Source organism: Lytechinus variegatus, chromosome 19 (assembly GCF_018143015.1).
Source record: "Lytechinus variegatus isolate NC3 chromosome 19, Lvar_3.0, whole genome shotgun sequence".
Classification (NCBI taxonomy): Eukaryota; Metazoa; Echinodermata; class Echinoidea; order Temnopleuroida; family Toxopneustidae; genus Lytechinus; species Lytechinus variegatus.
Genome location: NC_054758.1, coordinates 21,674,787 through 21,700,385, shown reverse-complemented (window position 1 = coordinate 21,700,385; position 25,599 = coordinate 21,674,787). Strand labels below are relative to the sequence as shown.

General features: G+C 36.5%; 1 protein-coding gene across 2 annotated transcripts; it reads left to right on the top strand.

Moving 5' to 3' along the window:
* The first annotated feature begins 994 nt into the window (after positions 1–994).
* Positions 995–21,423, top strand: LOC121406113 (2-oxoglutarate-Fe(II) type oxidoreductase ppzD-like). 2 transcript variants are annotated; one of them, XM_041597130.1, is made up of 7 exons: positions 995–1,191; positions 10,255–10,379; positions 11,078–11,171; positions 15,499–15,615; positions 17,510–17,695; positions 19,424–19,534; positions 21,049–21,423. In XM_041597130.1, the coding sequence occupies exons 1-7, from the start codon at positions 1,033–1,035 to the stop codon at positions 21,211–21,213; spliced, it is 957 nt and encodes a 318-aa protein (XP_041453064.1). In that variant the 5' UTR covers positions 995–1,032; the 3' UTR covers positions 21,214–21,423. The 2 variants fall into 2 exon arrangements, with proteins under 2 accessions (XP_041453064.1, XP_041453065.1); XM_041597131.1 differs by having other exon boundaries at positions 996–1,191; positions 11,078–11,147.
* The last annotated feature ends 4,176 nt before the right edge of the window (positions 21,424–25,599 follow it).

Genomic DNA, 25,599 nt, shown 5'->3' with positions numbered 1-25,599 from the left:
AATCATCACCTCCCCCCCCCCCGCTCATCACTTTTTTAGAGACTGGGCTGGAGATTTAAAAAAAAATCAGATCGAACCCCCCCCCCCTTTCAAAAATCCTGCGTACGCGCCTGCGATGAGCTATATAGCTTCGCACTCGATCGCATTTTAATTATTCGATTCCCGTATTCTTGAGTCTCATTTCTGGTCAGTATGATTCAGCTCCCACTTCGTACTCGTCTTAAATCTTCTGTTAGATGCAGATTTTTTTAATGATTGCAAAAACTGCTCAGAATGTTTTATTTTCATTTCTTATTGAAATTTCTAAAAGTCTGAGTTTGTTATCCACGCTCGCAACACCTCCCAAGGATGCCCTTATGATAATTGACCCCCTAAACGAGTTTTACAACTTCAGCTTTGATTTTTTGCCCAATTATAACCACTCGCTCGTTACACTCCCTCGCGAAATATGTAACTTAATTACCATAATCAGAAATCACTTCTATAAGGCTTAATTTGCTCTTTTTAATTACTATAAAACACTCAATGAATTCATGCAGATGATGATACCATGGTAAAAATGTCACCAAAATGCCAATTTTAGGGGACAATCCGCGGCCGGGAGGCTGAAGCCCCCAGCCCCGGCCCCCCCCCCCCTGCTTCGAAGCATATAGGGAGGGGGGTACGGGCTTCAGCCCCCGGCCGGCTAAAAATGACCATATGATTGCAATTTTCTGCATGGTCATCCCCCTACCCACTTTGAAAAACCGTTCCGCGGCCCCTGAATTTTGACATGCATGGTGCCATTTTTGGATTTGCCTTCCAAACAAAATTTCGAACAAGATTCGATTTGCGCAAGATATTTAATTGCGTACCCGAAGACCGTACCCCGTTACGTTCGATCATATCGGGCATGCACGTGCATATATACATGCACTTATTACCGGTATACGGTATACCCGGGTACGGTACGGGTAACATACCAAACCGCGTTGAATCTATCTTGCATCATCACATTACAAAATATCCATTGCTATCTGTTAAACGAAAAAAATGGCGAAGAGCATCGCGATCATCGACTTTGATTGCTTTCGTTTAGATACAGAAGTAACTGACCAGAAGAAATTCGAAAAGCTTGTTGATGAAGTCCATGATGCGTTGACAAAGGTGGGGTTTATGTACCTCATAAACCATGGAATTCCAACAGAAAAGGTGAGTAGAATTGGGGGGTGTAATTCTTTATCATGGGGTCGTGCTGCGGAAATTTAGAAGCGATACCACGGCATGGGTACCCGGGTGTACGGGCGGAAGAGACGTGAGAGAGGCCCTCAAAAGTTGGGTCTCGAGACTTGGCCTATACCGTATAGATCTACACTCAATCTCATACAATTTGACGTCAATATCAAAGCATTGAACACTTAACATACCACGGCCCATACCACTTTATCACGATCAGAAACATTTTAAGGTAATATAGATATAGTGAGTGATTGTATTACCGACCGGCCTTGTATTACCGAACGCGCGCATCATATGTGTCAGAAAATAATCAAATACGCTCACCGAGTCAAACTTTTGCAACTTACTCCCAAAGGGAACTTAAATAGAAAAATGATAAAAAATTATCAAAATCACAATTTCGAGTCTTTATATCCTCAAAACAATAAAATATGGTCAAAATAGCTAAAATAGCTCATGAGTGACTTTGTTGTTTTCCCAACTTTTTCCATAGAAAACACACGTTCGGTAATACGATACCTTTTCAAGTGACCAAAATATTTCACTTGCGAAGAGGGGTCCGATTGGAAGCTGATGTCGTAAAAATAAAAAACAATTTCGGCAAAATTTCTGCATGTTTATATTTTGTAGGTATTTGTGTATTTATGGTGAAAGTTTTGTGAATTTTATTGGAATAATGTGTTTGATATGATCAAATTCATGAAAAGTGTTCGGTAATACGATCCACTACCATACCACCCTTATTATCCACAGTTCTCATGACATGAGTCATGCACTCATTCAATGAACAAGGTTATGAATCACTCACACAACATGCGAGGCTAGTAATACTAACCTCGCACAACGCATGTGGTTTCATAGTGGACTTTGACGTTTTCATTCATCACACGAATGTGAGGGAATGAAAAATGCCAAACGTTTCAGTATTTCTCCACTAATGATATCTTTTTTTAAGGATTTAAGTTTGTTTTAAAAATGAATTGGAAATTATTTATAAAAGTGTTTTTATCGCTTACCTCCAAGTCTCAACCAGGATACTCCGTTCGATCCGTCCTTAATACTGCGGTGGAAAGTACGCAAACAACAATCGAAAAGCAATTTTTCGTATCGAACATTCTCAATTCAAGTTGTCAGCGCATAATAGGAAATTGTACCAAAAATCAACAGGTTGCATCTCATGTATATACTTATAAGTTATTGGTAAAGTACGCCATCTTTTTGACAAGATGATGATGAAAGTAGATTGAATGAGCAAGAAAATAATGCTGATCGCCTAGAATGCAGCTAGCTTGCAACACCGTAAACAAAGGTACGGTAGGCACTTAAGAACCAAGTTTGAAAGGACACTCGTAAAATTATGTCACTCTCGCGATGAATATTCATTAGATCGTGGTCGTGCGTGTTCAATACAAACTCTCTGCATGCATGCACTCAGTGTGTATTGAACACGCACGACCACGATCTAATGAATATTCATCGGCGAGAGTGACATAATTTTACGAGTATCCTTTCAAACTTGGTTCTTAAGTGCCTACCGGCTTGGTGAATAATATCGCGCGCCCTCTTTAGGCAAAAGTTGATATCAACGCTGATCAAGAGGCATCTACGTGAAGATTACGAAAAATGCTCTTATTTTATTAAAAAAAACAGCAAAGAGAATTCAACAAACGATCCATATGGTTCGGTAAGTGTTATAGAAAAAGTAGAATTCTTAGCTATGATGTAAAGTCATAGTTATTTTAGTAAAAAGGGTGTGAAAGATTCGCGTGCACCAGGTGCATATGAATCCTTCACACACGAGACGATTTGAAACCATGAGTGGTTATGAATATGATATTACAACAGGGATTCGATTTTAAGGCGCGCGAGAGCGATCGCGCGCTACATGCGCGCCTTAATCCATTTTTGGTAGCGCGATTAATAGCACGCCTCACGATCGTTGACCTGCGCGGAAATGCCTAAAGTCGCCCTCGAAATCACCCAAAGTCATGGTTATTGCCCAGTGAATAACAACTCAATATGCTCGAGCTCCGCTTACCATTTAAAAATCATCTAAAATCCAACACTCAAAGTCACGATTAATCCTTAAAGATAGCGAGTAGCGCAGTTTCAAATTCCAACGTTGCGTTATTTTTTCTGTACCACGTATTTCCATACACATGGTACCAAGTACGGAAAAAAAAAATTGATGCAACGGTCGGGAAACAGTTGCATGTATAGGGGTCCATTATGACTACCACCATGTGCAATTTTGAATGCACATGTTTCCCCTACAGATATCACGATTCTGTGATTAAATAATTCGAATTACACAGGAAATAAATCCCTGAGACTTGTAACCTAGCATTGGTGAGTTGTCATTCGGCTTTGCTTTTCAAAACGGCTTATTAACTTCCAAAATAAGTTACCTTATTTATTAATTATAACTAAAAAATCATTTATTTTCTTTTTCTAGGGGATGAGGTATTATATCAGACAATAAATCATCAAACAAAGCTCCATCTATTTTACAAGGCTGGCGGCAGGCTTACGCATTGGCGCTTTTACTAGCTAGCCAGTTAGAGCTCTGTCTCTGCCAGAGCTCTGGGGGACAATTCACTCAGTAAAGGCCTCAATGATGGTGATTTTCTGTTTCAGACAGAGTTTACATTTCATGAATATTATTCAAAACTGCCAATAAAGTTTGATGATTTCTTCATTGTCATGTATATTTAAGTTCTTAATGAATACATTCTCACCGAATTTAGACTCCCCAATAGAGAAATGAAATTTTCATGGAGATCTGCATTTTCAAAGAACTTCAGGAAAAGTTAGGGGATGTGGGCCTTTATTACATGTACATGGCCGAGTACAGGGTATTGTACTGGAATAGATGGAGTAGAAATTAGATATTGAATTCATTTATATCCAAGTCCAACTCACAGTCACACACACACACACGCACTGCACTCACCCACACACACCCACATCCAAGATTCTAAGCATGAAAAATAACTTTAAAAATCATACAATATTGAACAAAAAGTAATAATTCATTAATAAGTGAACAGGTATATCCAAGTCACACACACACGCACTCACCCACACACACCCACATCCAAGATTCTAAGCATGAAAAATAACTTTAAAAATCATACAATATTGAACAAAAAATAATAATTCATTAATAAGTGAACAGGTATTCCTCAAAATACAAAAAAGTAGCATTTAAATAAGAGCCCCCGAAATGCAAAAGGATCCCCCAAAATTTGCCAAAAAAATTTAAAATGGAGCCCCTGAAAAAAAAAATTGTTAGTGACTTAACTTTAAGCCAAAGTCAAAACCTAACTCAAACAGGTTTTGATAACACATAATCTAATTACAAAACATTGTAAAACGATTACATATACTTCCTTTGGTTGTTGATTGTAACTTTATTGTACATACATTTCCTCCATCTGTTTTGTTAATTGGACAAAAAACTCCCCTTGTATGTTGAAGAAGAGCTTAAAAGATCTAGGAGAGCTGTTTATTGCTCCCCTCATAATTATAAAACAGTCCCTGATTACAACCTTGTTCTCAGTTATATCTCCATGTGTGGCAAAATAAGGGTGGCAATGTTTGGCTTATTTTCTCTTTTTGTTTGGGGCAAATGCCTGATTTTTTTACACTGATAGTTTCCATTACACCTATTATTCATACAACTTGGCTCTTATTTGAATTTGACACTTTAAATAATTTTTTTCTTAATCAAAAATAGAGATCAAAAAATGAAAAATTTCTTGCCATATTACTTTCCACCAATAGAGGGCGTACACAAAAATATGCCCAAAATTCAAGTTTTTGAGCTCTCTGGTGAATACAAAAATTATTCCCAACTTACTAATGTAAAATAAATTGCAACGGTATGGAAATTAGTAATTTTGGTCACAAAAGTGATATTTTGTGTGCTCTGTACAACATTGGCATACCATAGTCCTACCTGAAGATTCCCCACAGGCAGGGTGGTAGCAGTGAACAAGTGGAGTCATGGTTCCGCTTAATTCAAATGAGCATGCCATCGGATCCGGAGATCTGCGCATATTTTGACTGGCCCATTTTCTCAGACTGAGAACGAAAAATCAGATTTTGCCATGAAAAGAAACTGTTCTCTTTTCTGCTCCTCTGTCCTCTGATTTTTTTTTAATGGTGTAGGGGAGACCGGGGTTAGTTGAAACATGGGGTAAGTAAGTTGAAACAATGTAATTTTCTTTAATGCCTGTGAAATAAATTTACACTATACTGCTCTCAATTTATTGCAATAATAATTCAACACTGTTGTATTATTAATAGCAGTAAATTGAGGGCAGTATTGCGTAAATTTATTTTACAGGCATTAAAGAAAATTACAATGTTTCAACTTCCCCATGTTCCAACTAACCCCTGTCTCCCCTAAGGCTACTGTATCTATACCTACTGTACATGTACTTGCCCAAGGCGAATCCAAGCAAAGCGATGTCTGACTGAGAATTTGAATGATGGCATCCAGATCAAACCTGAAATACAGCCGTCCCAGATTGAGATATTCAGAAAAGCAGTGGGTTTATTTGACCTTGAAATGTGACCGAGGAGCTTGCTCTGACATTCAATAACAATCACAGACCTTGGAAATTTGCTCGAAGTCAGACACTGCAAAACTGCATAATAGTGCCAAAAAGCTGTTTAAAATATCCCTTTTGATGCCCCAAAATACTCAGTTCCATACAGTTGTGATTGTTTTTTCATCATACTTTGGAAGTTTGGTATCTTTTTTTTTTCATTTATGGTCAAAAGCTCTATTGTGATAATGTTTTCTGTAGGCCCTCTATTTATTGAAATTATGCAAAGTAAAATTACATAGTCTGCAGGGAACAATTTTCTTCTGGTATCCCATCGCAATTTGCTCCACATTTTGGAAAGACTGTTATGCATAAAGTCTTTTGTATAGCATATTTTTACATAGGACTGTACATTACATTTTATATAGTTTAGAGCTTTTCTGTTTCTGACAAAAATGCTATTAAAATTTGTAAAGCATAATTACATGTATTCCCTGGTCTGAATTCTCACAAACCAATCTCTATTTTTGATTAAGAAAAATAATTATAATTTAGTACCGGTATTCAATTTTAAGAAACCAAGATGTAGACAGCTGGCAGCCGTCTGTTTGGAGGAGTTTTTAAACATTTTCCCCTCTGTAATTGGTGAGTGGAGCCAATGGGTTTCAGCGGAACAACCAATGCAACAGTGACTGAAGCTTTTGGCCTAAGTTGTATGATGAAAAGCTGTTGTGGAAGTTGACAGTGTCTAAAAATGAAGCATTTATAATCCATAAGAACAAGAGAACATAAGCCAAACATAACTGTCAACCTTACATGTATCTTGCCACACAGGGAGTCCTAACAGAAGACAAGGTAAAGGCATGGTCACACCGCCCGAGCGTTGTTGGAGCGGTCATGGAGCGGTAGGGAAAGAAGGCCGAATTTCGCTCACAAAATAGGGGAAGAAATCAAAAACATAAATCGAAAAAACCCAAAACAATCGAAATCGAAAATGGTGAACGGTAGCAAGTGGTGATGATTTTTTTCTCTCCGTTCCACGACCGCTCCAACAAGGCTCGGGCGTTGTGACCTGGGGGGTGTTTCACAAAGATTTAAGTATGACTTAGTCGCACTTAAATACCGAGTTGTGTACGGTATGAAAGGCTTGACCGCATTGGTCAGATCGTGCCATGAGGACGCGCACTACTGCGTATCTATCAATAAGATCGCGCATTGCATATCATGTACACGTCGGCATTTAAGTGCGACTTAAGTCATACTTAAATCTTTGTGAAACCCCCCCCCCCCCGGCCTTTAGATCTATATGTGACCTGCCACACCAACAATAAGTCGACCAAAATGAATATTAAGATTTTCATTTAGATTAAAAATCAAATTTCCTAAGCTTTAAAATGATATATAATATGTTAAAATTGACCAACAATAACCATTATGTACACGTACTTGATTGAATGCAGAGGAAATTCAGCAAGAGCTTAAAAAATAGGGAGAAAACAAGGTTTGAAGTTTGGGGTTTACTCAAGCATGAGATGTGCATACTGTGTAATGTCCATGAATCTTTCAAGCAGTCTGTAAAAGTAGTCCAAGAAACTCTTGTATCTTTTCTTTTCTTCAACTTCACGTCTTCAAATTTGGGTGACTTGGCAACAAAGGCTTGTTTGAGGCTCTATGAATATTTTTTCACCAGCAAGTCAAAAGCAGTACAAAAGAAAAAAAAATGTGTGAAAAATAACATTGATTTTTCACACACTGCTGATGAAATTCATGGTGAATTGATGATCCCATTTCTGTGGTGACAAAGCAGTCTAGACCCAAGGTCATGTGTACCGTAATTGTGTTGTTGGTAGGCCTGCATGTATTGTGATAATTTTACTGAATACATTGCAGTGAGGAAATGACAGATGTTTTACATTGCAGTGAGGAAATCATTGTACGGTGTACGTAGAGTAGCAAAAGTTCATGCCATTTCTTTCAATAAAAGTTTGTAATTTTTTTTTCTATGATCCCTTCATGTATATGAGGGCCTTAGGTTTGAAGCACTATGGCTTTAGGCCCAACAATACATGCAGATGCAGCTAATCCAGGAATTAAGTCAAACCCCTGCAATACATGTACATGCACACCAAATCCAGGAATTAATTCAAATAACGTTCAAATAAAGTTTTTTTCAAGGCCATCAGCTTTTTCTAGAATGCTATTAAAGATTTAAATGAAGTGCGATAATAATCATGATTTTTGTCTCACCTGCGAAGCAGAGTGAGACTATAGGCGCCGCTTTTCCGACGGTGGCGGCGTCAACATCAAATCTTAACCTGAGGTTAAGTTTTTGAAATGACGTCATAACTTAGTATATGGACCTAGTTAATAAAACTTGGCCATAAGGTTAATCAAGTATTACTGAACATCCTATTAGAGTTTCATGTCACATGACCAAGGTCAAAGGTCATTTAGGGTCAATGAACTTAGACCATGTTGAAGGGATCAACATCGAAATCTTAACCTGAGGTTAAGTTTTTGAAATGTCATCATAACTTAGAAAATATATGGACCTAGTTCATGAAACTTGGACATAAGGTTAATCAAGTATCACTGAACATCCTGCACGAGTTTCACGTCACATGACCAAGGTCAAAGGTCATTTAGGGTCAATGAACTTTGGCCGAATTGCGGATATCTGTTGAATTCCCATCATAACTTTGAAAGTTTATGGATCTGATTCATGAAACTTGGACATAATAGTAATCAAGCATCACTGAACATTTTGTGCAAGTTTCAGGTCTCATGATTAAGGTCAAAGGTCATTTAGGGTCAATGAACTTTGGCCGAATTGGGGGTATCTGTTGAATTACCATCATAACTTTGAAAGTTTATTGGTCTAGTTCATTAAACTTGGACATTATAGTAATCAAGTATCTCTGAACATCCTGTGCGAGTTTCAGGTCACATGATCAAGGTCACAGGTCATGTAAGGTCAATGAACTTTGGCCATGTTGGGGTTTTTTGTTGAATAACCATCATATCTCTGTAAGTTTATTGGTCTAGTTCATAAAAAGTGGACATAAGAGTAACCATGTATCGCTGAACATCTTGTGCGAGTTAGAGTAGTATTCAAAGTCAGCACTGCTGCTATATTGAACCGCGTGATGCAGGTGAGACGGCCAGAGGCATTCCACTTGTTATTCATAATTGATAAATTTTAGACAAATCGTTGCAAATTGCTGCTAATTGGCCTTACAATAAAAACAAAATAAAAAAGAAAAACAAACTGTTCCACCAACAAAAGGTTTAATGTACAGGTACTGTACATGTAGTCCCATTCAAATCTGCATGCAATGCACAAGTCTTTCAATTTTTTTTTCTTCCCATTTTGGTAATGTCAAGCTCCCAACGTATAACAGCCAGCTAACACCAGTGGAGTACATTACATTACGGTACACTATTTAGAATCACTTTTGAGACAGTTTCCACCATTATTCAAATATCCAACTTGAACAAAAATATTTCTGAATTCATTTAACAAATATCCTGGTAGGTACTCATCTCTACAGTGTATATGGAGGTGCATATTATATACTCTGGAGCTACATGTACATGTAGGAGAGCATTTCATCAATCAGATAGTGATTTTCAATGGCACTTTTTAAGCTACATATGTGTACTAGCAATCCATCAGTTTATTGGCTATAAAAAGAGCAAATAAAACAAGTAGATTGGAAAGTCATTTAATTTTTCATTTGATTTATCTACAACTTCTCAGAACAAATGGAATAGACAGTATGCAAATAAAAATGGAAATATATAAACAAGAGAGGGAGAGAGAATAAAGGGCATATGGCCAGCATAGGGCAATGGCCTTTCTAAGGCTGTGCTCCAGAAACCATAATATAATCATCATAATTGTAGAAGAAAGAGTAGGTACTGTATACATCTGTGTATGTGGGTGGGTGATAAAAGTCAATCATGTTCAATGTCGCATTCACGATGCTGAAGGTTGTAAAATCTGAGCTGATCACGTAATACAAACGCATCCTTTTCAACATTTAAATTTTCCTCCAAATCATGAATTGAAAGACTTTATGCCCGGGAATGGAGGATATTGAACACAACCTTTGTTTCTCATATTTTATATAGCTTTTTGTAATCACGTTTCAATCATAATTCGTGTTTTGCCGTTTAAATTTGGAAGCCAACATTGACCTCTCCCCATGTTTACTGTATGTATAGTGAATTATTAGAATGGCAATTTATAACCGAAGAGCCCCCACTTAAAGATAGATGTTCATTTGTCATGGCAATTTTGTGTGTCAGGTTTTAAGTCGCAATGCTTTGAGATGAATTTACCGAAATGTTTCCTGTCGAATTTAGTTCAGTCATGAGTCACAACACATTGAGATGATGAATATTAAAAATGTTTTAACTCTTACTTATTTAATCCACTTGTGAGGATTTGTTCTCCCATTCTCTTTCCCACTCTCAGATACGTAACACATTCACAGCATCCAAGAAATTCTTTGAGCTGTCAGAGAAAACTAAGCTGAACTACATTGGCCAAAATGACAACAAATTCTCCATTCATGGTTTTGAAGAGACAGAAAAAGAACAGTAAGTTTATTGGTACTTTTGTATGTATTTCTCATGTTGAATATATTACACCATACATTGCAAATAAAAATCAAGTGAACTGCCAAATCATGCGCATTAATTTGTTGAATATTATACATTCTATTAAAATGAAAACAATGTAGCAAATATTTAGTGGAGAAATTTTCAAACAGGATTTGAATAAAAAGATTTTGACGTCTTTAACTTTTCACTTGTTCTGGCATTCTTTCCAAAAATTTTTATGAGTACTATAAAATTCACCTTCATTGGAGGAGACGAGGATAACCCAGGGAATGATTTTCATGGTATTGCAATGCATTTTGCTCCACATTTTTTTATGACTGCTAAACAAAACTTTGTTTGTGTAGCTATTTCTATATAGGACTGTATAGAATATGAGGTGCAAGCTTTTCTCTAATAACCAGTAATGGCTGCACAGAATCGTTCGCGCTACACATTATGCTTGTAACAGGGGCCACTGTTACAACTGGCAATACTTTAATGTCAGAACAACACATCACATCTTGAATCAACTTTGACATCACGATCTGAATGTGACTGGGCCTAACATTGGCGCCAACAACGTTTTTGTGCAGTCGGTATAGGATCGCTAAATTTTGGAAGTAATATTTTTTCTGGCTGCAACCCCATTAGATTTGCCAGTCCATGATGAATTTTTTATTTGTTTTTGTTTGTAGGTGCTGTCCAGAAAGAGAACGAGATCTCAAGCAGTGTTTTAACTACACAGTCAAAGCAGCAACAGAGGATGTATGTTCTACTTCTTCTCCCTATGTGAGGGACTTTGCTTGGCATCTTTCTATACTAATAAACACTTTCCCCACCCCTCCCCTCACTCCATCCTGACACCTCTATGACACTCATCCTGTCTCTCCCTAGCACCCCTCCCACCATGTTTCTCCCCCTGTGAGGCACTAGGCTTGGCATCTTTCTGTACCAATAAACACCCCCCCTCCCCTCACTCCATCGTGACACCTCTAAGACACTCATCCTATCTCTCCCGAGCAGCGCATGCGAGAGCTGCACGCTCGGCTTCACAACTCCATCTGCTAGCAGCTCCATGCACTACTAGCATCCATATAAACATGCACAGCGTTAGCGTGCACCGTACCCCCATATTTTCCCCTACTAGGTCAGTTCCTTAGACCCCCATTTCAGGGTTTTGTGAGGCACACCCCATCAAAATATAATTTTGAGCCAACTCTTGAACTATGGCTACAGTATTATTCAACGTTATGCATGAATCATCCCCTGGAATTATATGTCTTTTAAGGGATTCACTGTATTCCATTTCCATGTGAGAAGATGACAATTGAAATTCTATATAGATGCTTTGTAGCATAATAAACAGAGTGCTCTTCATCTCTATGAATAGGAATGCTGCTTTAGGCCCAACAGCTTCATGTATTATAGTGAGCTATACAAGTCAGTATGCCATCAGAAAATGGACAATTCCTGATGCTAATACATAAATAGATAATAATAATAATAATAATCCGCTTTTATATAGCGCTTAATCCATCGGAACGACCGTCGTTTCTAAGCGCTTTACAGATATATTACAGATAAGAGAATAACATACATGTAGAAAGAGATAGGGAGAGCCTGTTTCATAGATTGCATTTCGGTACAAGAGAAGAAAAGGGTATTTGAATATTTTTTTGCAAGTGAAGTAACTTATATTATTATAGTGAAATAGCCCCCCCCCCCTCTCATTATGGGTGAGAATGCTTTACTTGTTTGCTACTGAATTGTATAATCACTATATACTTCATATAGACATCAGCAACTTCAGATTTGGCAAAAGGTTACGTGTGACATTTTCTATTGTTTTCGGAGGAAAGGGGGAGGGGGGAGCAGCAGGGGTGATAAAATTAAGTAAAGGGATCAATATCTTTGATAGTGATGGGCGCTGTCAACATCATTATCCAAAGAGGCCTACTTTTCACAATGAGTGGACAATATTTTCTGACATAGCACGCACTGGGAGTAAGAATGTAAAAAAATAAAGTTGTTGGGACGGATCCACAATTTTCAATGGGGGGGGGGGCATTTTTGTACAGGATGACAAAAGGTTATCACTTGCGAACGTATGGCATATTCCCCTAATAAAAATGTATTTATGTTATTTCAAATGGATCTGCTAGTGTAAAGTGTAAATACTTATTTAACTGATTGATGTATCCCAAACACAGTGAAAAGTGAGGTCCCTGGAAAATTGTAATGTTTTAAAGTTCAAATGAGGTTTACAATCACTTTGGAAAGGACACACAGTGATCAATTTATGGTGATGGGTATGAAAATATTGACGATCTGTCACATTCTTCATATTCTCAGTTCACTGCACAAGTTCTGTCCATTGATGTCACAATAGGGCTGCAAATTTCACACGTCTGCATATACATGTATAAAACATGCAAATGATATACTCCTCGGTCTTCACAATTTCCTTCTGAACTCTCTACCCCCTCTGTCTCCTTTACTTCATGAATCCATTCTTGCCCTCTTTCTCCCTTTCGTAGCCAGCAGAGGTAAGTGAAATTGCACCTTGCTTAGTTAAATTAGACCTTTAAAGAATTCTTATGCGGCCCCCATCTGATCATCCCTTAAATGCGAAAGGATTGCTTTGTTTAAGGAGACCAAAAATATACAAATGCAATGTTTATGTGAGGAAATATCAGATTTATGTGAAGAATTTGCTCAAATTTGTATTTCAGTGGCACAAAAAAGCACTGTAATATCCGTTTTGCCATGTTTGACTGCATAAACAAATCTCCCCATCCATGATTTTCTTTGTGCAGCGCAGCAGCGAAGGACCCAACTTTCCGATTTTGGCCTGATGAGGGCCTCACAGCTTTTTCAAGGCCTCTTGTAAACACCTTTTCTAGCATGTAAATCTCCTGTTATGACGAACTAAACACCAACACTCCCTTGCCTCTTGTAAATTCAAGCACAACAATTAATTTCCTTTATAGTTAACAACCAACCTAGAATCTTTCCTTTCTTACGGCCGAAATGCATGCCTTTTTGTTTTCCTTTTGATTTCCAATGTGATTGTTCTAACCTGTGTGTCTACATGTATGTCAGAACTCAAGAGTAACATTCGTATAATTACCGTATCTAATATCAATACCAGGGCCACATCTTACACAGAGTTGCGATTGATCCGATCAACCATATCTATAGAAAGCCAGCAACGTCAATTTCTAAAATGCCTGTTTAGTGCAAGATATTTTGTAGATAGATGTATATTCATCCTTTCCTTGAAAATATAGTGTGGTTCTTTTTCCTTTACAAAGGACATTGTGCAAATTTTTCATAGAAAAAAATTATGATATGGATGGATTTCCATATAGTTGAGGTTGATCGAATCAGTCGTACCTCTATGTAAGACAGACCCCTGGTACCTATTTTGCATTATCAATGTGATTGATCTAGCATTTTGCCCACCAGTGACAAAGTTATGCAATCTGCCTTAGCATTTTTTTCTTGATATTGACTTTATGCACGAAGATAAATACTAGTTGTGGTACAATCTCAAAATGAGTTCATACAGAATCCAATAAAATTATCACCAAATTGTATATATGTATGTATAAATAAAAAATGTGTGCCAAATGGCTCTGGAAGAAAATGCATATTTGCTGAGACATGAGCAAAGTAAGCACAGAATTTACAAATGTCAGGTATTTTTTGTGGAATATTGATACACTATCCCACATATGCTTTTCTGTGTTGGTGATCATCCAAATTATTGATGAGCTATCAAGGTTTCATGATTTTACTAAAATAAGTTTACATTCATGTACCAGATCTCGATATATTTTATATGATACTCTGGTGATAGTTAACCTTGATTTCAAAGACTTTCTCATGTAATAATTGTTTGCTGCAACTACTGTCTCTTACCTTTAACCCTAAATAGACTGGGCTATTTCAACGCCTAAGAAGACTGGGGGGGGGGCTGATTCAGCCCCCCCTTATGATCTCGGCTGTCGATCGCGCGATCGCGACGAAAATTGGCACACGCGTTACCCATGGCATTATCTACAAAACTATAACATCAAATTCTGCAAAAAATCTCATGTCTCATTAATTATGCTAATTTATGCGTAAAATAATAAGTTTGCTCTAATTAATAAAATAATGCCCCTGAAATGCTAATTTTTGTTTCACATACTCTAGATAGGCATCTGATCAAATTGATTTTTTAAAAATTTCAAAATCACATTTATTTTCTTATGTATTCTGTCTGTATCTGTCCGTTGACGTACAATCACCAGCATCTGGTTGTCGCTTACGTTTGGGTTTAGGGGGTCAAGCGCTAAACACAGTTAATTTTGATAGTGTGCTTTGGAGACAAGGGTGTTGATGTCCAAACTTTCAAGTTTGAGTTTGAAAACTCCTACGTCTTTAGAATTTCTGACATCCTCAGAGAGAAGGTTCCATTCTGGGATGGTCTTGGGATACAGGGAGTGTCGGTAGCAGTCTTTATTTGATCTTATAACATTGTATTTCTAAATTTCTTATGTATTTCTTTATTTTTCGACTTTTTGTTTTTAATTGTTTTTTCAATGGAAATTGTCAGGGACTTTATTTTGACCATAAACAAGATAAAATTAATTGATTTTAAGCAGTAAAAGGAAAAATAATGATACATTTATGAATTTTGGTTAAGCACACTATTTGCATTGGATTTGTACACAAATTCACGTTTTTGAGTAATTTTGGGTCTGCATGCACTTACGAAATGCTGCGTAATTTTGGAACCGCGTACCCGGGGGTCACAATTTTGGTCTCAAAAGTTGCGCGAGACTTGAAAGTAAAAAGTCAGCGAGCGACGCGGTCAAAAAATTTCGCGCGGCGGATTTATCGCGAAAAATGTCGAGGGGGGGCTGAATCAGCCCCCCCAGTCTTTTTAGGGTTAAATGTGCAAGGCAAGTAATTGATAGTCAGTGATTTTCACTGACAGCTGTTATAAGCTACTGAAATCCATGCATCTGATTGGCTGAGAGCAAATTATATCAGTGAAACACTGACAAGATGCTCCATGAAACTATCTCCTAAAGTAATATTCAGTCTCTATCTTTCTTCTTGATAGATGTGGCCCGATGAGACGATACCCGAGTTCAGACAATCGATGGAAGAGCTTTATAGATGGTGTACAAAGCTAAACCACAGGATCCTTGATGTTATTGGTCATTGTCTCAAATTACCGGTTAGTATTCAAACTTAGTATTATCTTTGAACGGTATTAGTGTACCTTGACTACAAGCTGATCCTGATAAAAGCTGTAAATTGAGAGAAACGTATCAATGAAAGTTGCATTAATAATTGTTGATTTTTTCAATTTCAATTCAATTCAAATAAACATTTATTTTCCTCCATTTTAAAAAATTACTTCATTTTTGTCTCACCTGCGAAGCAAAGTGAGACTATAGGCGCCGCTTTTCCGACGGCGGCGGCGTCAACATCAAATCTTAACCTGAGGTTAAAGTTTTGAAATGACGTCATAACTTAGAAAGTATATGGACCTGGTTAATAAAACTTGGCCATAAGGTTAATCAAGTATTACTGAACATCCTATTAGAGTTTCATGTCACATGACCAAGGTCAAAGGTCATTTAGGGTCAATAAACTTAGACCATGTTGGAGGAATCAACATCGAAATCTTAACCTGAGGTTAAAGTTTTGAAATGACGTCATAACTTAGAAAATATATGGACCTAGTTCATGAAACTTGGACATAAGGTTAATCAAGTATCACTGAACATCCTACATGAGGTTCATGTCACATGACCAAGGTCAAAGGTCATTTAGGGTCAATGAACTTTGGCCAAATTGGGGATATCTGTTGATTTCCCCTCATAACTTTGAAAGTTTATGGATCTGATTCATGAAACTTGGACATAATAGTAATCAAGCATCACCGAAAGTTTTGTGCAAGTTTGAGGTCTCATGATTAAGGTCAAAGGTCATTTAGGGTCAATGAACTTTGGCCGAATCAGGGGTATCTGTTGAATTACCATCATAACTTTGAAAGTTTATTGGTCTAGTTCATTAAACTTGGACATTAGAGTAATCAAGTATCACTGAACATCCTGTGCGCATTTCAGGTCACATGGCCAAGGTCAAAGGTCAATGAACTTTGGCCGAATTGGGTGTATCTGTTGAATTACCATCATAACTTTGAAAGTTTATGGATCTGATTCATGAAACTTGTACATAAGAGTAATCAAGTATCACTGAACATCCTGTTCGAGTTTCAGGTCACATGATCAAGGTCAAAGGTCATGTAAGGTCACTGAACTTTGGCCATGTTGGGGTTTTTTGTTGAATAACCATCATATCTCTGTAAGTTTATTGGTCTAGTTCATAAAAAGTGGACATAAGAGTAACCATGTATCACTGAACATCTTGTGCGAGTTAGAGTAGTATTCAAAGTCAGCACTGCTGCTATATTGAACCGCGTGATGCAGGTGAGACGGCCAGAGGCATTCCACTTGTTGTTAACAAGAATGCACTTCAAATAAATTTCTATAAAGAATATAAATATAAACAACTTACATGTACAGAGGAAGGCGTATGTCCCTAGAAGCACATGCTTGTGGCGGGATACGCCTGTGGACAAATATATACAATACACAAAATACAATACAAAGATAAGAAGGGCTAGGAAAGGAGAAGAGAAATAGGAAAACAAAACGGGAAGAAAACGAGAGAGGGAGAAGTGAGCAGGAAGACGGGCACGAGTTACCGAGTATGATTTGTAAAGTACCGGGGGTCTGTTTCATAAGGAGTTACAAATATGATAACTTTGCCATTGTGGCAGCTACCATTGTACCTTGATTGCAATTGAGTCCAGAGCCTTGTTTGCATGGTAACAGATCTATGCAGAATGCTCAAGGTGCATGTAAATAAAGAAGATATACAGCAAGAAATAAAAGCTAATTGAAGGGCAATTTAGAGGAATGTTTCTAAAGCTTACATTTCTAACATCATTTTCAACTGCTATATTGTCTTATTTTTCATTGTTTCTTTGCATACTGATCTTTTAATTTTGTTGCCCCTTTTTCTCATCGTCTCTTCTTTTTTTTTCAATTCCTGATTAGGATCCTCACTACTTCAAGAATTTACATAAAGGTCTTGGGACGAAGGCTAATTGTACTATTTTAAGGTCGCTGTACTATCCTCCACCTGAGTTTGAGAAGGTCAAAGAGAATCAGATCAGGTGTGGAGAGCATACAGACTATGGTGGTATCACATTACTCTTCCAAGACAAGCAAGGAGGTCTTGAGGTGAGTCTAACTCTACATTAATCCACAACTGGGCGTTGTTCGAGCCCTGGTCACTTCTTTCGTATGGTGACGTTAAAGGTCGGTCCCAGACGTAAATAATCATATCTGATTGATACACGTCTGAAAAAACTCAAATACACACACACAGATAGGCTATGATGAATACCTAACTGTATCAGATCATATTTGGCAAAAGTTATTTGGTAGAATCACTTTACTCATCAAAGATAAGCAAGGAGGTCTTGAGGTGAGTCTAACTTTACATTAATCCAGATAGGCTATGATGAATACTTTACTGTATCAGATCATAGTTAGCAAAAGTAATTGGGTAGAATCACTTTACTCATCAAAGATAAGCAAGGAGGTCTTGAGGTGAGTCTAACTTTATATTCATCAAACTGTAATCCAAGCTATACAAATGAAGTTCTAAATTGATGCAGAGGTTCAAGCCCTGGTCCCATTTTTCGGATTGTGACATTAAAGGTCTGTCCCAGATGTAAATAACCATATCTGACTGATACATGTCTGTAAAAACTCAAACACACACTCATAATTATTGCTACAAACCGAATCATATCATATTTGGCCAGCATATTCTGGTTAAATCACTTTGCTCTTCCAAGGTTGTCTAGCTCTTGCCTTTGTTGCAAACCTGTATGCCATCTAAATTGTATACTTCCAGTTCCATAGAGTAATATCATTTTATCGATCGCAGCAAAAATTGACAATACCCTTCTAATTTCTGGGTAGTTCAGTGCCATTTCCTATTTAATGTTTCTATCCAAGTTGTGTTTCTTTCTTTTTTTTCGAGCCGTAAATGACAAATGAAATACATCTGCTGGTACAGTGCTATACAAAGAGAAAGATACAAAATATTTCAAAGTGTTGAAAAGATTCTCTTTTTCCCAGGTCATCACCATACAGGGAATAATTGCCCTGGTATTGCAATTTGCTCCACATTTTTGAAAGACTGCAATGTATAAAGTCTTTTGTATAGCATAGTTTTACATAGGACTGTACATTACTAAGATGAGAGCTTTTCTGTATACATGACAAAAAATGTTATTCAAATTTGTGAAGCAAAATTATTCCCTGCCATATTGAAATTTCATTTTCACACTTTTGTTTCAAAATAAGATCTTTGGGGTTTGCATGGTGGTATAAATAATGGAGAAGATGGTTTTGGTTTACCATGTGGTTATGCCTGAAAACAGATTTTTTTTTGTTGCATTTTAATGCCAACTCGATCTCTCAAAACTTCTGTTCATTCCTTTACATCCAAACAGTCCTCTTCAGGACTTATCACTTGGTTAACTAATATAAAGCCTCTTCTCCTTTTATAGGTTTTTTTTTGTTCTTGTACTGGGAATGGATACTCTTATTATAGCTTTTTCTTTGGTATTAGTTTGTATGATTGGTCATTTTCAATAAGAATAGTAATAATAATGATATTATTATTATTATTATTACCATTATTATTGTTAGTAGTACTAGTAGGACATGTAGTAGTAATAGTAGTAGAAGTAGAAGTAGTAACAGTAGTACAGGTAGTAATGATAATGATATTATTATTATTGTTGATTTAATATAATTATTATTATTATTATTAGCAGTAGTAGTAGTAGTAGTAGTAGTAGTAGTAGTAGAAGTAGCAGTAGTAGCAGCAGCAGCAGCAGCAGTGTTAGTAGTAGAAGTAGTATAATCATTTCTTTTATTCCTTGTAACTAGGTTCAAGATGTTGAAGGTGATTGGATATCAGCCAAGCCGGTAGAAGATGCAGTCATCGTCAATCTTGGGGATCTTATGCAAATGTGGACAGCAGACAAACTCATCGCTTCAGTAAGTAAAAATGATGATAATAACAACGATACACATCACTGAGGGCAGTAGTAAGAATTATACCACAAGGCACCTTTGGAACTGTTCTAACATGCCCAAGGCATAGATGAGGGCATGAGGACTGTTTCAAAGGTATTTCAAGCGTGTGTGATCATTCTAATGACCCATCAAAATGACGTATTTTATTTTATTTATTGACTTTGTCTTTATTGAACAGGTTAGCCCCCATCAGTATATTGGATACTGTTAGGTGGGCCTAGATAACATAAAATACATATACATTAACACAGGAAGAAAACGGTTAAAATGTTTATCTCATCTGCATAGTAGAGCAAGTCGATAGACACTGTTTTTGATACAGCGGTGCTGTGGTCAACATTGAAATCTTAAGTAAGGCTTATTTTTTTTATGTCATCATAACTAAGAAAGTATATAGACCTAGTTCATGAAATATTGACTTAAGGTTAATCAAGTAATATTAATTATCTTGCACGAGTTTAAGGTCACATGATTAAGGTTCAAAAGTTATTATGGTTCATGACCATGTTAATTTTTGGAAATGTCATAACTTTGAAAGTTTTTGGATCTAGTTCAGAAAACTTGGACCTAAGGGTAATTGAGTATCACTGACTGTCTTGCGTGAGTTTTATGTCACTTGATTAAGGTAAAATGTCATTGAGGGTCAATGTTGTAGGTTTGTTTTGAATATCAACCTAACTTGAAAGTTTATGGATCTAGTGGATGAAACCTGAGCATAAGGGTGCACACGTTTCAAGCCATATGATCAAGGTCAATGGTCAGTTAAAGTCAGATTTGTGAATAATTATTTAATAGTCATTTACAAAGTCAGCACTGCTGCTATTTTGAATCATGTAATGGAGGCGAAACTGCCTGAGGCGTTAAACTTGTCTACAGTCTGTGATTCCGTGTTAGTCGATCTTCCATGATTTGAATAATCATCAAGAACAGAGTAGGAGCAGTTATATAAAACCATGGAATACAAAGCTTATGTTATTTCCCTTGACTTAATAGTTGAAATGTTGCCAATGGTCCCTAGATATTCACCTGCATAAAATTGTTTTTTTTTTCCTGGTTTAACTCTGACTGCTCGAACAAGCTACTACCAGTAAAAATAAATAATAATTTAATAATACCAACATGCTTATATAGCGCATATCACCGCCAAATGCATCCCTATGCGCTTAATTGGATATTACTACCCTGGCTTTTGCCCCGCAGCCTTTCACAGCACGATGGCATTTGATATTATTCATTTAAATTCCTGCCAGGTACCCATTTACCTCACCTGGGTCGAGTGCAGCACAATGTGGATAAATTTCTTGCTGAAGGAAATTACGCCATGGCTGGGATTCAAACCCACGACCCTCTGTTTCAAAGTCCGAAGACTAATCCACTGGGCCACAACGCTCCACATTTACAAAGTTACAAACATTCTATTGGGAATTTAGCAATTTCAACATTTAATAATTTCAAATGTATTTTGTTATCAACAGGTACATCGGGTTATCATGCCTAAGACTTCTGAACCCAGGCAATCCATTGTCTTCTTTGGTCATCCAGATGATGACGAGATCATCGAATGCGTCGACGGAAGCAACAAGTACCCTCCAGTAAATAGCTTGGAGTACCTTGAGAAGAGACTATATGCAACGTACTAGACAAGAACTATTTCTACATGTATATCAGATTTTTTACCTGCAATATTATATTAGGTAACTTGTTTTTAGAAATCGTAATTTGAAATGAAGATGATTGGATGAAATGTATTGACATTGAGATATTTTGGGCCCGGTCTTACAAAGAATTATGATTGGTTCAATCAATCTCAACTGGATGGAAATCCATTCATACCATCATTTTTTTCTACAAGAAATTTGCACGATCTCCTTAGCAAACAAATAATAATGATAATACCAACATGCTTATATAACGCATATCACTGCCAAATGCGTCCCTATGCGCTTCATTGGATATTATTACCCTGGCTTTAGCCCCGCAGCCTTTTACAGCGCGGTGGCATTTCAAGGAATAAATTCCTGCCAGGTACCAATTCACCTCACCTGGGTCGAGTGCAGCACAATGTGGACAAATTTCTTGCCGAAGGAAACAAAGAGAATCGCACTGAATCTTCAAGAGAACGATGTATGTATGAACATACATCATATCTAGAAAATATTTTGAACAAATCTGCATTTTAGATGTTGGCAATTCTAGCGTCCATGGTTGTGGTTGTTGGGATTAATCGCAACTCTTTGTAAGACCGGGCCCTTTGGATGAATGTAATTACTCAATGATTAATTGGTTATTGATGATCAAAAGAAAACTGCTGAATTCTCTGAATTTTTTTTTGAAATGGGCTGATCAATGCACTTATTTTATTTTAGTCCTGACATAGCACTTCATCCTCAGGCAAGAGCTTTATCTTCCTTTGCTTCTCACCACTCTTTAAACTAGATGGCCAATTGCTGAAAATGTCCACAAGGAGTGCGGAAGGCACATTATTATTTAAGAGTGATGTTTCAGTAAATTTTCCTGAAACATTGGCATATAATCCGTCTTGGTTGCAAAAAGAATATTTGTCTTGAACTGATTAATTATGAAAGAGGGACTTCTTTTTACCTATGTTAGCGTACAATAAACCCAACCCATTCCCTGAGCAGAACATTTTAGAGTATCTGTCATTTCTTTTTGCAAAAGTACTTTTTTAAAAACTCAATGTAATTTGTAAGATTTTTGGGTCCATTTATCAAGGGGCAAAAATAGTTGTTTTACTATCAGCCATTTCATATTAGATATAAAGGAAAAGAAATAAAGCATGTTTTAGGTTGCCTTTATCGGGAAAGTGACATGTTATAAATAGGACAAAAAAATGTTTAGGCTAAAAAAAGGACAAAAATGAATTGTTTCTTGTAGCCTGCCAAAAGTATAATTTAACTTTAAGCACTGAATGAAATAGGAACATAAATATTACTGAAATAATGCTTCTGTGTTGCATATATGTGTAAATATGTATCCTTTTCTAAAAATATAAAGATGAATAGATAAAATGAAGGAGTTCTTCTTAAACATTACCATCTCTTAAAAGAAACGAAAGATTAAGATGGTATCTTTAAAGCAAAAGATTAAAAAGTGCAGCACAGGTATATAAGTTTTGGTTGAAAATTAGACATTTGTACATTGTATGAAATCAGATCGATTGAAAGTGTATGGTTCTTTCCCTTTTATTTTTTCCCTTGTAAATGTACATTAGACAGTACTCGACTATTTTTTAAAAAATTTTACATTTGATGTATTTATCACGTAGAATTATGTAGGGGCTGCATCCCAGGGGAGAGGGGGCACACCCCATGGTTTTGTTTAACCCCATGTAGGTTGGTGTATTTTGGGAGATCATATGCTTGGGGGGGGCAGGCCAAGGTATGTAATAAGGGAGAAAAAAAAATATCTTATTAATGGATTAGTCACATAATGTTATTTGTCCTGCCCCCCGTTCCCCCCCCCCCCAAAAAAAAAAAATCCTTTCAATATGCCCAGGTGCCGCTTCTACAATTTATGCATGTGTTTGTAGGTGCATGTGCCATTGTGTGTTGACCAACTATCATAGACAAAATTTTTATTTTTCCCTATTGCCTGTACAATATTGGATTCTAGAGGGCAGTATTCTTCCTGAGCCCTTAAATATGTGATGCCTTTCAGATCGATGGGGCAGAATTCATTTCTAGTAGCTATGTGCAGTTCACAATATCTTTTTAACAAACTTTCCAGATATATTATATATATATTTTGTTAATCAATCTCTACTTGCAAGCTTGAGTGAGTTTATAAACAATGCACACAAGATGATATTAATTTTTTTTTTAGTAAATTTTTTTATATTATGCTTATCATATTGGAACATCCTCTCCTGGTATTTTACGAATATAATATAAATATTATCTTGGTCATTCGATTATTGTTTGCCCTCGTAAAGAGAATGCCTTCTTTTTATTTCAGAAATTATAGATAATACCTTTGTTAGCTACAATGTATATCTTAGAGCGTGGGATAATGGTCACATATATTTCTCTTTGAGCTGTATCATCATCATTATACATTTTATTTATTGTTAATGTGCTATCAATGTCTTTGAGTGCTATTCCGAATGTGCTATTTTCTTATGCACTTTTTTGATAACTAGATAAAACAATCAGTGCCAGCCACACAGAAATGTTGTCACATCTTTTGGATAGTTAAGTCAATACATTTATTTGATGTGTAAGTGGTGCATTGTTGTATTATTAGGCATCGCTGTGACATCACTGGTTGTTACATGGCCTCTGTTATGCATTGTTAGCCTTAACAACCTTTCTGTTCTGTCAGTACATGTACAATTACTGTTAGTTTCTTATCCAATGAGACTGAGTTTCTCTGCTTTTTTAAATATAAACCCCTCAAAAAAAGTTTTGCAACTCAGTTTTGGGGGATGATATCTGTTTGGTTAATGAAGTATAAAAGATGAAACTGGTTTCATTGGAAAGCTGAATTATTCTTTACAATGACATGCCATTTGCTGTGATTATGTAATCATGGAATATGCAATCACCCTGAACATTGAGAAAAGTCAGAAGTGAAATGTTGCAAAATGCATTGATTTCTAACAAGAGTCTCCATTTCTATAGAATTTCCACCATGCAGGCCGGCCGGTGACAGTGAATGCACTCGATCCATCCTCGAAACAATTGGAAATTCGCTATTGGAAACGACGAATTTTGCAACATTTCATTTCTAATATTGCTGCGTATTATCATGTCTGTGTATTTCATGATAACACTAGCATTACAAATGACACATGATTGTAAAGAGGAATAATCATACTTTCCAATGATACCACTTTTACATATGATGATGGCACACTAAGAAATTTATTAGCACTCAGTTGCAGAACTTTTTTTGAGGGGTTTATATAAATATTTTATGTGTCTGCAGATAAATGGAAAATTTGGTCTATTTAAAATCTTCTTAGATGACTGATCTCACTCAAACTATCCCTTCATTCAAATTTATTCTGTGTATACTAATATTGCACATGATCACAGATTTAGAGGAGAAATAAAAATAAGAAGTTAGTATACCTTTTTCAATGCACTATCTTGTTTCTGAAAGAATAGCCTATCGATTCTTGTCGAGAATTCATCATTTTACTCTCTGAATTAGCAATGAACTTCGGAATTTAGGATGGATTTTGGATTTTAGTTGGAATACTAGTCATTAAAGGTCAAGTCCACCTCAGAAAAAAAATTGTTTTGAATCAATAGCGAAAAATAAGACAAGCATAATGCTGAAAAATTCATCAAAGTCGGATGTAAGATAAGAAATTTCTACAGACTTGAAAGTAAGGACGAACTTGACTGAGCCATTAAATGTAAAACAATGAGTGAGTGATGTCATCAGTTTCCTCATTTGCATACCAACTGGGATGTGCATATAACTGTTTTGTGTAATTAAGCAAAACATTAAAATGTCATAACTTTCTTATTTCACATCCGATTTTGATGAAATTTTCAGTGTTATGCTTGTTGGACTTTTCTCTGAACTATTCAAATAAACTTTTTGTTGGGATGGACTTGTCCTTTTATAATGGTTACCTGTACTGAAATTTAGTTTGTTTCAATGTACTGTGAGACATAACCAAAGACTTCTTGAGTGCATGTTCTGTATGGGGCATAATTCTTTGAAAAATATTCCCTATTCTATACATGCTACTTTCTAAAGCTGTTTCAATAACATAGCAATGTTGTTCCATTAATAAGTATTCATCTTCATTATTGAATATTCTATGGTCTTGCTGTGCTGGAATTTACGAATTTCGTTTTAAATACAACTCAAAAAGACTTTACATTTGCACTGTATGATTATCGCTGATTTAACCTCAAACCAGTAAATTGCAATTCTATGTATTGAATTTGTTCATATTCATTCTGAAAAGTACTCATGAGCAATATATACATTTGTGTGTGCAAAAGCATGTTCGCTTTTCAATCGCTGTGTCAGACTAACCTCTCACA